The sequence below is a fragment of the Labeo rohita genome, chromosome 14, assembly GCF_022985175.1.
Source record: "Labeo rohita strain BAU-BD-2019 chromosome 14, IGBB_LRoh.1.0, whole genome shotgun sequence".
Classification (NCBI taxonomy): Eukaryota; Metazoa; Chordata; class Actinopteri; order Cypriniformes; family Cyprinidae; genus Labeo; species Labeo rohita.
The window spans coordinates 31,405,278-31,418,587 of NC_066882.1; the positions used below are offsets into that span (position 1 = coordinate 31,405,278).

Consider the following 13,310-nt stretch of genomic DNA (forward strand, 5'->3'; position numbering starts at 1 on the left):
ACAGAAATGCTCATTAATAATAGTTCTACGTATGTTATCACTGTTATATAGGTAATTAATGTTGCTGCGCTGCAGACTTTTCAACAGGTTTGACGCCCACCAGCACAACGCGCTCTCTCGTATTGTTTCGCTTTCTGTGGGGCGTTGATTTATGCCTCTGCAGACTGCTTAGGGAGAACTTTCCCACAGGTTCCCCGAGCCAAGAGCTGTCTTTTTACATCATCAGCTAACATCCACATCTCTGGAGAGCTGGATTATTCTGTGAATGCTGCTGTGATGTTCTGGAATTTACGCTGTGCTAGATAAACATTTCATAGATTGATTGACCCCTTGCATGAAGATTTTCTGAAAGAGGGTGTCAAATGTGCTCTCCTTTTTAGTCAGAAAGTCAGAATTTGTTCTTTGACCCGACTATTCCAAAGACAAAAATGTTTGTTTTTGTAATCAGTCGTCAAATCGCAATAACATTGCTCTGCCTCCGAACAAGTCCCACACTAGATTTTCATTGAATACCCTGTTTTACTTGCAAGTACAGTAGTTTATAGATAAAAGTTTGCTATATCAGGCTGACTTAAATAACTAGTGCTCTCACAGCATTCTGTGTTGTTCAACCCATGACAGTACCTTAACATTTGTGTGTGCAGTCAAACTCAATCAGCTCAGTGTTTCTCAGATTTTAATTGGTACAGAGAATCCTTGCAAATATGGTCACCAACAATAAACAATAGCAGGACAATTTTATTGTCAGTCATTCAGGTCAAATGGTTTAGCCCTTCTGTATAATTTCAGTAGAATCTACAGTTCCAATAACTTCAAGTTCATTACAAAATAGAGCCTTTGAAATAAATAAATATATTTATATATAGATTTATAATTATTCTTTATATGTAGAAAATAAATATATTGTACATCTTTTAAATAGGTTTGTCCATATTTACACGTCTTTCACTTACATTTTAATAATGTTCCTGACAACCTGAACATTATAAGTCACTCTTAGTCAAATGACCAAAGCCTCTACCGAACCCTTCAGCAAGCACCGTGCGTTTCCCCCGCTTGCTTTAAAAGTGATTTATCTACTCATCACTTTGCTACCGCTGTTTTGCTTTTTCTACCAGATTTGTATGGTTTGAACTCTCCTGAACCTGAACTACAGAAGATCATCTGTGTGAGCCCTTCTAGAAAAAGGGTGCTTGTTTCCATTATTATATTATATTATAAAGACTTGTTACTTTTTCAGCAATTCGCAATTAGTACTTTTTCCCATTCAAAATTGGTACTGTTTCAGTAGAAGCTGGTCATTGTTCTTCAAAGCATCTTTCTCCTTTTAAGTGCCCTTAAAGGTATATTTAATTTGAAAAGCTCTTGCTTTGCATTTGTCCTACAGGAACGTCGGGGAACACCCCCATGTCCATCTTCTTGGTAAGTGCCGCATCATGACCTTTCAACACAAGTTTGGCCCCAGGGTCACCAGACTGGGCATGTTGAGTTTTATCTCAACGGTCAAAGGCAGTTTTACTTCCTATGCTCAGGTGAAAAGTTACTCAATAAATTTAGCTTTAGACCCTTTTTTTTTTTTTTTTTTCCAGTGAGAACATGCCCAAAATGTGGTCCGCTTTACAAAACGTGTCTGCAGAAAGGGTGATTGCATGACACGCGTCATGAGGCCCTGAAGTCAACACCTTTTCCTCAAGACATCTTTTGGCACCAGCTTTGGATGCAGGAATGTTCCCTCTTCTCTGTGGTTTAAAACCCATTAAGGAGAGGAAACGGAGCCATCCAGGACACACACGTACTGTTTATCTCAATCACCATTGGAGAGGGCCTCCTCATTTTGGACCAGAACCCAAATATAAACAGCTGTGAGGCGAGAGAAGTAGGGTCTTGTGTTTCTTAATGTTCTTCAGCGTCCGTCTTTCCCATCCAGCACCTCTACTGCACCTCTCCAACACAGCAACTCTGACGGATGCTTTGGTCACCTATGTTGGAACAAGTCTCTGTAAGCTTGGGGTATCTTCTCTATCTCGACAGGTCTGGGCAGGAAGTGTGTCAACTTCTGATGCTTTTTAGTCCTGCCGCCTTCTCGAGGCGAGCCGTCCTTGTTCAGAGCCACGTAATAGTATCTTCCAGTGTCCGCATGCTTGTAAAGCGTGGATGCATATGTGTTGTACCAGTTCTCCTCGAATTGCTCACGGAAAACACACTCTGCTGTCAGCTTCTTCTGCAAGGCAGCCAGAAAGAGAAAAAAACATTGTTTTGGTTATCTGGAGACGTTATGTGCACTACATTATAATGGTCAGTTATAGTAGAGTTATTGGAAAGATCTTGTGTCCTGTGGTTTTCAATCCTGGTCCTGGGGACATTCTGCTCTGCACATTTCGTATGTTTCCCTTATCTCAGTTCAGTACATGGATCTCTCTCCTAATGAGCTGATGATTTGAATCAGGTGTGATTAATAAGGGAAACACACAAATGTGCAGAGCAGTGGGTCCCAAGGACCAGGATTGTAAACCACTGTCCTAGCATGATAAATAAGCTAACACCAGGGGTGTCTAGTCCTGCTCCTAGAGGGCCACCTGCCTACAGAGTTTAGCTTCAACCCCAATTAAACACACTTGAACCAACTAATGAAGGTCTTCAGGATTACTAGAAACTTCCAGACAGGTGTGTTGGCGCAAGTTTAAGTTAAACTCTGCAAGAAGGTGGCCCTCCAGGAGCAAGATTTGGCTCACCTGATCTAAACAAACAGTTAAAGTCTAGATTAAATATGTTTAAAGGTGTCCTGCAGAATTTAGCTCCAACCTGCCTCAACACACTTGCCTGGAAGTTTCTAGTATGTCTAGTACGAGACTTTGATGAGCTGGATTAAGTGTGTTTAATTCTGCGGGACAGTAATCCTCCAGGAACAGGATTGGACACCCCTGATTTGTGTAAAAATGGGAAACTGCCCTTACCCTGAAATGACCTAACCAAAAAATCTTGCTAGTAACCTATGCTTTGCCCATCAGTAGTCCAGTTTAAGTGCATTTGACCACATGTTTAAGAACTAACATGCGCCTCCCATTTCCAGACCTCCAGATGGGCTGGAAAGCATGAGGGTGTGAAGACGTGGTACTGTTTCTTTCTCACAGTGCACAGTTTACCCTTGTCACCATCGCGAAATGTGTGGAGTGGAAACTATCTTGAGGCCAGACAGCAGGTGCTCGCTGCACCAGAGAAGGGAAAGTCATTACGGGCAAGCTTTGCAGTTTACACCCAAAATCATTCTTCAAAACTGTTAACCTTTTTGTCCGCTTCCCCCATGATGCAACAAGCTCTCTCACACAAACACGGCAGCTTGAGAGAGTCTGTGTGGGCTGCTACTACTACACCACTGACAGACCTTCATGAGCGATGACTTCGGGTTAAGCAGGTGAACATTCGCTGGCTGACTACACTGCTGAGAACAATAGAAGACACTGGGGCTACATCATGTTTCCTGCCAAAGAACAGTCATGCAGTGGGCCAGGTTCAAGACTTGGTGTCAAGATGATACATTTAAAATTAGTGTTTAAGATAAAGTCAACTTTTAAAGTTCTGTTAAATCGCTTAAACAGTTGGCCAAGCAAACAGAATAAGATAGGGGAATAAAAGCTATCAACTAAAACAGATTCACTTAAAACAACTGGAATACCTTCCCAGCAGCTGCAAAATTACTGATGGTTTCTGTGCCCTTTCAGTAAGGTAGTGTGCTGTTTGGACTAAATACTGCTCCATGCACGAGATTTACGTAAAGTATTAATGTTAACCACCAGTTAACCACTGCGCAGCGGACCCAAGCCAGAGTCTTCAGGTCATTCGCAGTGCCGACCTGCGTTTGCAGTCTGATTTAATGGGATGTTATCGCATTGCACGTGAAGTCATCTCTTCTTGCTTTAAATAGGTTTGTTTTAACTCAGGATCCACAGAAACTTACTGGGGCCCCCGCTTATTGTCTGTGGAAATCTGATAGCTTGTTTCTCCGGCAAGCATGGCAAAGTCTGCAGAGGGGGAGGCCAGGCGCATTTTCCTATATATGGTTCTCTGGGCTAGCATGCAAAAAGTCAAATCCCGCCACATGCTTTTATCTCCTGGTCTGCGTTACAATTAGCACTCCAGCGGAGAAAAGCGCGGTCCTCACGCAGCACACAGATATGCGAGAAAGCGAGAGCACTCAGCTCGTATATCCACGATATGTGGGTGTGTATACGTTACACGCTTCATGTGTCCCTGGAAAATATGTAAATATTTTAAGTATGGAGCGAAATGAAGAGGCAGTTTTTCTTCTCCGAGATTGAACGCTCTGTCTCAGAGGTTGTGCTCATGTGGAAAGTTACGAAGACAAAAACAAGGTGAGCCACACGGGCTGCGCTGATCAGAGGTCAGGGCTTGCAGCAGTGGAAACACTGCTTGTTTTGTCTGGTTAAGTGTTTTTTTGAACATCTACATCATATGGGGAACAGACTACGAGCTGGTGGGTGGGTTGTCGTTTGCTCCTCATTCCAGCTCAGACTGCATTCCTATTGGAACACTTCATAGAGCAGAACCTTCTGTTGGTGGATGTTATTTGGAGTGTGTGTGAGCACTACAGGGGTTTGACTTACCGACCCATAGAGTTCACCTTTCTCATTCATCCCCAGATAAAGACCAGCGTCCACGCCTCGTATGCTCACCAGCCCGACGGCCAGACTGATAAACTCCAGAATACCTGCCACACAACAGCACTCGTCAGACAATGACCAGACACCTTTACAACTGCAGCGCAGCTGCACATCAACAATGCCGCATAGTCAAGTAAGATGTTTTATCTTAGCCCCTTCCCAGCTGAAAGAAACAACTTAAACCAGCCTAAGGTGGTTCACTGGTTGTAGCTATACTTTGATCGGATCTAGTTGGTATTCCAGTCTGTCCAAGCTGGTGTTTAGCCAGTTGGCTAACTTCTTTCAGTCTGACAAGGTGACAAGCACCCAAAACCCCACCAAATCACACCAGACTAGCAGCTACGCTTCCACCTTTGGCTGGTTTATGTTTTTGTTGTTTCCCACCAGGAATGACTGTTGCTTAAACAGTGCATTTCTTAACATGAAAGACTCTGGCAGTAGCCATCATACCTGTATTCTGTTGTCTTTGTTCTATGCAAGATGTATGCGTTGATAATTTAGTATTAGCCCTTACAAGTAATGTGCCACAGTATATAAATAACCTAAACGGACAGGGCGTTTTGTTACTAACACAAAAGTCAAAAATCTCTGAAATGTTTGGTTAAGCCTCTTGTTGCTACACTTGCACTCTCTTTTGAAACGCCTTTCGATACATATACGAATCAATATTGTGTCGAGGTATCTGCATCGCGGCGCACTCGTGTCAATTTTCAGGGTACGAGCCCGATCTTGGCCGAAACCAGCTGTTCACACGCTCTTGATTAAAGACTAAAGCAGAAAGTACACCTTTGTGGCCTTTTACCACCACCTGGACCGAGTATGTTGTGATTTGGATGCCAAACGACGACACAGAAAACTCTCTGAAGCTGGGTTAAGCAGAAGCACATTTCATATGCGTTTAATCAAAGACACTGCCAGCTTGCAACATTACCGACAAACGGCTCGCATTTGCCAGAAGGATGCCAGAAACATGACCGCGGACCACCCAATCCAGTAAAGCAGCTTGTCTCGGCCTAAAAACAAGCATTACCGCTGGATTCCACAGTGGTCATGCTTTAATTTAGAGCTATTCCTGTTTTCTGAGCGAGGGCTGCACCTGCACAATGATTACGGATCAGAGCAATGCAAAAAATTCTCATGTCTGGGCTCTGCTATCATTTGTTTATCATTGTAATACCAAGCACTCCTTGACTGATTTATTAGCGCTGTAATTAGTAGTGTCTGTGGCTGCGTCGGCTGGGGTCCTTTGAACATGTTTTCAGAGAAAAACAGCCTCATGCTGTGAGCTTGTTTTCCACTGCAGAGAAGCACCTGCGTCCCTTGACCCTGCGCTGGAGTTCGCCGAGGGCAATTCCAGTGTAAGACGGAGAGATATGCTGCTCTTGCCTAATAGGTGGATTGATATACAGTGGTACCAAAAAGTACCTGGACGCCTAAATCACTCCTAAAAATGTCTGAATGTTATCACATTAAACAAAGTATCGAAGCAAGTGTCTCAAACGCTCCTGGAACTTTTTAAGTCATTATGCTGTGATTTTGAGCTTCCAAACTAGAACTATTGTATTTTCAGTACTTTATCTGTTTTATTTCAAATCTAACAAACATTTTACATCTTGTGCCAAAAGGGTTATTGTGCTGTAGTTCTTTAGTGTACATGGTTATTTTATTATGAAATGCAAAAAGTGTGGCTTAACTGTCCAAATACTTGGGACTCAACAAGAGACGGGAGGCACGACCCCCAAAGCGTAATGAAAATTTTGAAGGAAGGCTCCTGCTTCTTGTACCCCCTAAATGCAGATCTGCTTGACTTGAAATCTAAGCTGAGATCTACACCCCTGAATTCTGCCCAAGTTATGCATACAAGTTATGTCTTGTGCATGCAATTGCAAAACAAAAGAGAGCTCATGACAACTTGATCTGGCAATTTGAACATTTTAAAATGTTTGGGCTTTTTTTTTTTTTTTTTTTTACTTTGTAGTGAAGAAGCAGTTGTTTTCATATTATGGACTTCCCTGGAGTTTTTCAAGTGAACAGATTTAACCAGCGTGCCACATGCATTCACACTGACTCAGAGCAAACTGATTGATGGGCTGATGGTGCATTTATTCAGTCTGCGTTTTGAACACCATAAACAGGTGCATTTTACATATTTGTGTATATACTGTGTCTCTTCATAGCCATATACATTTAGGGAGCAGTTTTTTTATCTAGAAGTGAGCTAAACCTGACAAAATCGTCCCAAACCTCCTTATGGGAGGTTTTTGTAAAAATGTAAAGTTTTAGGTAAGTTAGTATTTATTACTAGTTGTATACAAAAGCAATGCAGGTCTATGCAATGTTCAGGTCAGCATGGGTTTTTGTGCAGTAAACACGCTGAAGTGTCCTGACCTTGAGTTTTTGTGTTATATTTAAATTTCCCAACTGTGTAATTTTTATGAACACGTTAATATGCCCCATTGTAAACACGTTTTAAAGTATGTTTATGTAGCTCGAGCGAGCACAGTGCAGTTCACAAATATCTGAAGACGGTTTGTCTGGCATAACGCCCAAAAGAGTTTCCCTAAAAAACACCTATTTGAAATGGAAAAGGCAGCAGTTTCGCACAACGGTCCAGGTGATGCCCAAAACCGCTGACTGACGGACGGCTGGAATGACGAATGAATGAAAGGGAGGATAGAGCTCTCACCGAATCTGCTGTGGTCCTGCCTGGTTCCGTGCACCGTCCCGTTGGGAAATATCTCCAGCTGGAAGCCGGTGCGGCAGTAGAGCTGTCTCCTGCGCAGGATGCCCTTCAGGTGGCCAAAATCCGTGAGCGACCCGCGCTGCAGTCTGCCCTCAATCAGACCCAATCTCTCATTCAAACCATCCGTCAGAGGCACATTCCCTAATGCTGGAAAAGCCTGCAAATCCAGATCGATGCTCCCGAGAAATCCAGCCACCTCTGCCATGACGAGCAAACTTCGGGTGTTTAGAGAGCGGAGAGGAGAGAGACGCTCTTTTCATCCGTGATCAGACTGAACGAGTCATTTATATAGACATCCATATCCTCCCCGAGCCACGCCTGGATGACATCCCTGCTGCTTCACCTTCAGCATGTCAACGGAGAGCTTCTGCTCCAACTTTCACAACTGATGCTGCTGTCTGTGGCGGATCGTTCTGTGTGTCGCTCGGAGCACAAGTGCGTCTGAAGTCTGCGTGTGCGTAAAACGGCACTCAAGCGGCGGTCGCTGACAAAATACCAAAGCCACGCAGTGCGTAAACTTCTCCTGACTGTGTGTGTGTGTGCGCGCGCGTGTCTGTGTTTTATTGCTGTAATCGCGAGGATCGGTCTCTCTCACCGCACACCGCTGCGAGTCACTAGAGGAGTTTCAGGCTGCGTCTCAAACTCTAATGAGCTGCCTGCCTCCCTAGACTGCATTTCTTGTGGGTATCACGGGCATTTGCAGCAACTTGTAACTTGGTGAACGGCGCACCTAGACATCATTTTGCGTATCACAAGTGCGTGCAATAACCTGCAACAGTGAGATTGTGAGATTTGGGGAATGGCAGGTGCTTGCAACAGTTTGGGGCTTCATAACATTCAAAACCTGGTTAACTGCCTATCTTTTTAACATAATTGGTAACCCTTTACAATTAGGTTCACACTTCTACAGCATTTATAAATCTTATTTAATGTTAATTTCAGCAATTACTTATGTATTATTAAAATCACAAGGTGTGTTTAACATTAGTTAATGCACTGTGAACTAACATGAACAATACATGACTGTATATTTATTAACTAACATTACCGAAGACTAATAGTGTAATAAATGTACTGTTCATTGTTCATGTTAGTTAATACATAATGTTAACAAATGACAGTATTGTAAAGTGTTACCACATAATTAAGCCTTATTGCACAACTTTAGGCACTTTTTTTTTGAGTTAGCAGCATTTGATCCAAAAATTACGCTGTAAAGACTGATAAGAAATGATGATAAAAAATCTTTTTTTTTTTTAATAATGGAACATGTTATTGAACCTTACAGATAAAAATAGATATAAAATGTCTTTTAATCATATTTGATACATTTGTGGCTCATATGTGAGAATATGGATCAATGAGGAAAGTTTTATTCAGAGGCGTTGCTGATATTTATATGGCCAAAAGATATTTTGTAATGTAAATTTTGATAAATGAAATCTGTATAACAATATAGCAGACTACTGTAATTACATAAAACAGAGTTAATATCTGTTATCCATTTATATCTCCCAATATTGTCTAATTTTAGATATTTAAATGTTTAGTTATATGATATATTTTACATGTAATGCAATGCGATGCAATACAGTGAGGATTGAGATTAAAAAATAAATGTTCCTCCAAGTCTTGATCATTGAACTAAAAGGCTTTTTACTTGCTAAAAAGTCTAAACTATAAATCAGGCAACAGACGGCATGCAGTAGATTGTGTGCAAGTTTTTCAGCAAAGTTTTGATCATCTTGATCATTTAGATGGCATCATAGGCATTTGCAGCATTTTTTGGGTAAATCATAGATTTAGATTTGTCAGTATAGCTGCATGAACACCTAAATCTAATTTTTTAGGCATCACATTTGTGTGCTTTAGAAGGATGTTCTGAGTCTGCTGAATTTTGGAGGTCATCCAAAAACAGCACACACATTCAAAATCGCTGTCTAATTAGGCGCTTCACTGGATTTTGAAGTTGTGATGCCCAAAGATGCTGTCTAGGTAGGCAGCTCTGTAGCTACTGAGACACAGCCTCAGTCTGAGGTTTTCATAGTTTTCCTTTCTCCACCTCCCCTGTGTAAGCAGGTGTTTCCTCCTCCTCTCCAGACCAGCTGTTGGATATCTACTGCAGAAATTAAAGGAGCAAAGAAATACAAAAGGTTGATGATGTATTTTATTAAAGCTGAGCGGTACAGGGAATGCATGGCAGACGGAATTTCATAAAATGTGCAATGTATGCGTCACATGAAATAGGAATGAGAAATACACCAGATGACCACAAACTTCATATGGGCTCCTCTGTAGGAAATGATGCATGCTGAGTGCTGCCAGAGGCGACCGGCAAACCATGTGCACCTCACAAATCAAGGGCTGCGTCGCATCTATAAAACACATCTCTGATGTGTCCAACACACTCATAAAGATATGTGCTTGTGTTTAATGTCTGAATAGTTAAATGTCAGTGGTTTTCTTATATGTAGCTCGGTTTTTCCTTCACAATAGGTAAACTTATTGCCGTAGAATGTTCATCAGCCAGTCAAAATCATGTGATGCACGTGCATTATTTGTATGGAGCCCAGATTCCTTATTCAGTTGCCAACTGAATCAAAACATTCTTTTCCCTCAGGTATCCTGAGTGAAAGTGTAATAGAGATTGCCTTTTGAAGTTCAAGTATTAGCTCATCAAAAAGTGGTTCTCAGATGTGGTGCCAGTCTCACACACAGTAAAAGAACCCCATCACCATACTAGTGAATGAACCCTGTGAGAGAGCCATAGTTGATCTCCGGTCCAGAGTGCGTGATAACCGAAGGTGGTCTGTGTAGTGCCGCCTCATGCTTTGAGCATTCACATGCACACCTATTCCAGTCATTTGCACAGGAACCGCTTGCGAGAACTCAGCAGGTTGCATTCTCTCTGCTAGCTGTAAAATTTTGAATTTAGTGAAAATTGGATGAGTTCTTTTTCTTTTTTTAAAGAATCTATAAGGACATCTGTTGCTGGTCAGCGATATTTTATAGTTGACATGGCTGATTTATGAGTGAGTGTAGAAAATGTTCCCATATGCTCCGGGGACATATAGTGAAGATAATGACCTCAAGATCGTGCCTCATGCTCCAGCGCCTCTCTCGCTCTTCACGGAGAATAAAATCTCACAAGTTAATCAAATCTGGGCCATGAATTGGGCTCTTACCTGTTTATTTGGGATTTCAGATCATTTCAGTTCAACAGATGCTTGCTATCACTCTGAAAGTTTGCACCGTGATGCTCTTGTTAATAAAAACACCAGCTTGTGTTAATCTTTTAGATATAAATGTTAGATATAAATCACTAGCTTGTCTTTTCAACACCTTTTAGAAGTGTCCAAGATCTGTCGGGAATGATCCAGAAGATCAGTCCAACAGGTTTAAAAAAAAAAAAAAAAAAAAAAAAAAAACTAACTAAGGGTTTGGTCAGGAGTTTGGGTTTAAGCAGGTCTTGCTCTGGTTGTTAGAAGATCTGGTTAGGGTTTTGGTCCGGATCGTGACGCCACATCGGGCTCTTCGTATAGCGCTGAAATCAGACAAAGCGAAAGCACCTCTGTTCCCGCGTATGATATCATCTGTTCTTATTTTACTCTCGTGTCCAGTGCGGCGCAGAAAAATGATCCGTGCAGCGAGCTGTTTGCAGAGCTGGATTCTGTGTTATTTTTTTCCATCACTGAGACATAACAGGCTGGGTCTCTTCTTTCATGCAGGTGGTCCTCAAACTTCAGTCAAGGGCGAGAGGCACGTAGAGCCGGAGCTGAGAGAAGACATGGACAGATGCATGCGAATTTAGGTAATGGTGTTGTGTTTCAGCGTTTGCTTGGCTTGGCCATCCCTGGTAAAGATAGTGTTAATTAATTTGTTTGCTTTGCCTTAAGCTCTAACGAATGGGGCTCTCCAGGCCTTGAGGAACCATCAGTGGGTGAGGAATGCCGTCTAAAACCAACATTTGTTATACAAATTAGTTTCATATGCTCCAGGTACAGGGCTGGGAAGAAAAAAAAATCACCACCCCCATATTGCTGCCCCTCGACCACTGTTACCACCAGTGCTCCTTTATCCGCTTGAGCTTTTTATATGCTTTGGCCACTATGCAATTTGGGTTTGCATGTTCATTTTTCTGTTCCTAACTTGCGGTTTACCACATTTCCTTTGATGTCAAGACAAATGTAGGTGAATTAACTTCCAGTGAACCAGACGGTGAAGTGATTTTCCTTTGATTGGCAGATTTAAGTGATCATCAGACTCTCAAACTGATGACTTCACAATCACAGTGTGTTTCAGTCAGCTAGTTACGGGGCAGATGAATTGTAAGGTCTGCATTTTCCATGGCGTACGAACACCTCGCATCACGGAATGTTTGATATTCATGGAATGACTGCTAAAACAGATAAATTGACAGCTGCGAGAAACAATCGGCTGGATCGCCTTCAAAGTTTTCCTCCACAGCGTTCCTGGAAACGCCAAACGTGTCCTTTAAAATAATGCGGCCTGCGTGTGACTGTGTAACTCCAGAGCTGCTTATTTTTTTGCTGCGACCGTCTCTATGCATGATCATGTGCAATCGACTCATTCCAAGCAAGAGTGTTTTTCTTGCTCAAACACAGAGCAGAAATGTGCCGTCAAACAGATGTTAGGAGCCCTTTGTAGAGTCCTGGCACACATCCAGACTCTACCTATCTTCACAACTATTTACATGGTAATCCAGCTGGTCACTCCCTCTGTTTCTCTCTCTCTCTCTCTTGCTCTCTCTCTCTATCTGTTCAGGGTCTTGCATCAATCCGAATGCATTTCTGTTTTAAAACTGTCAAATATCACATCAAACCCCATCAAACAATCCGTATGTTTTACACTAATCAGTACTAGGCCCAGACAGAGCCTGTGTTTAGTCTCACGTGATTCCAAACCTATATGCTACCACTTTTTGTGAGGAACACAAAAGGAGAATTTTTCAAGAATCTTCAAACTTGGTGAGACTAAACTTGCGAAGTGAAAATTGTCATCATTTACTCACTCTCATGTCGTTCCAAACCCATTAGACTTTCAGTCATCTTTGAAAAGCCAATGAAGATTTTAGAAATGAAATTGAGAGATTTCTGTCCCTCCATTGAAAGTTCAATTCACCAAAACAACAAAAAACAAGATAAAAGTTGCGCATATATAGAGCACATTACATGTAAGAACCTCATTTGTTCTTACGTATCAAGCAAGCACCTTTCGTTTATCATATTTCATGTTTTCTATGTATGTGCACTGATTAATGTTTAATGTTAATAAAAGCCTAAATTCAATCTGTAAGCGATCATGTCTCTTTTGAAGACTCGGATTAAACTGCTCAGTTCATATGGTTTTTGAATATAATCATCGTGTTGGATTTGGAATGACATGAGGTGGAGTAAATGATGACAAAATTCTCATTTTGGGCTGAACTCACTAGTCACTAGTTGCTGAAAATCTTGCCCTCTAAATCAAATGTGTTGCAAATTGAACATTTAATGAAATCAAACACTCTGTATCTTGTATTTCTAGTGACCAAACACCACTGACACCAGATCTGATGGGATACATTTGATTTGAGAGCTGCATTTGATCAACAGATTTTTGGTTCTGTTCTTAGAAAACTACCATTTAACACAAGGACTACTTTTGACTTTTTTTATGTAAACACAAATGCAAACAAAAGATACAGAATGACATTCTGACAGAATTTTTTAAGCTGGATGACAAAATATTCCAGTTACAAGCAAAAGTTGATAGGTAGTACATTAGCACAGATTCCATGTAGGCCTGATAATAATGATCTTTATAACAATATTCATCGACATAATCAGGAATATTTGGCACCTTTTTGGTGCAAAAAAAAAGGTTTT

The 13,310-nt window shown here is 41.5% G+C and overlaps 1 protein-coding gene and 1 long non-coding RNA gene across 2 annotated transcripts in view; one reads left to right on the forward strand and one right to left on the reverse strand.

Annotated features, from left to right (window-relative positions):
* Positions 1-673: 673 nt before the first annotated feature.
* fgf16 (fibroblast growth factor 16) lies at positions 674-7,917 on the reverse strand. Its single transcript, XM_051128186.1, has 3 exons — positions 7,366-7,917; positions 4,623-4,726; positions 674-2,221 (listed from the first exon to the last, which is right to left on the reverse strand). Exons 1-3 carry the CDS (start codon positions 7,625-7,627, stop codon positions 1,976-1,978), a joined length of 612 nt encoding a protein of 203 aa, XP_050984143.1. The 5' UTR covers positions 7,628-7,917; the 3' UTR covers positions 674-1,975.
* The window catches only part of LOC127176486 (uncharacterized), a 44,095-nt gene continuing 35,470 nt past the window's right edge, over positions 4,686-13,310 (forward strand). Inside the window, exons 1-2 of the long non-coding RNA XR_007829105.1 lie at positions 4,686-4,812; positions 11,151-11,233. This is a non-coding gene — a long non-coding RNA (uncharacterized LOC127176486). The remainder of the gene's footprint in view (positions 4,813-11,150; positions 11,234-13,310) is intronic.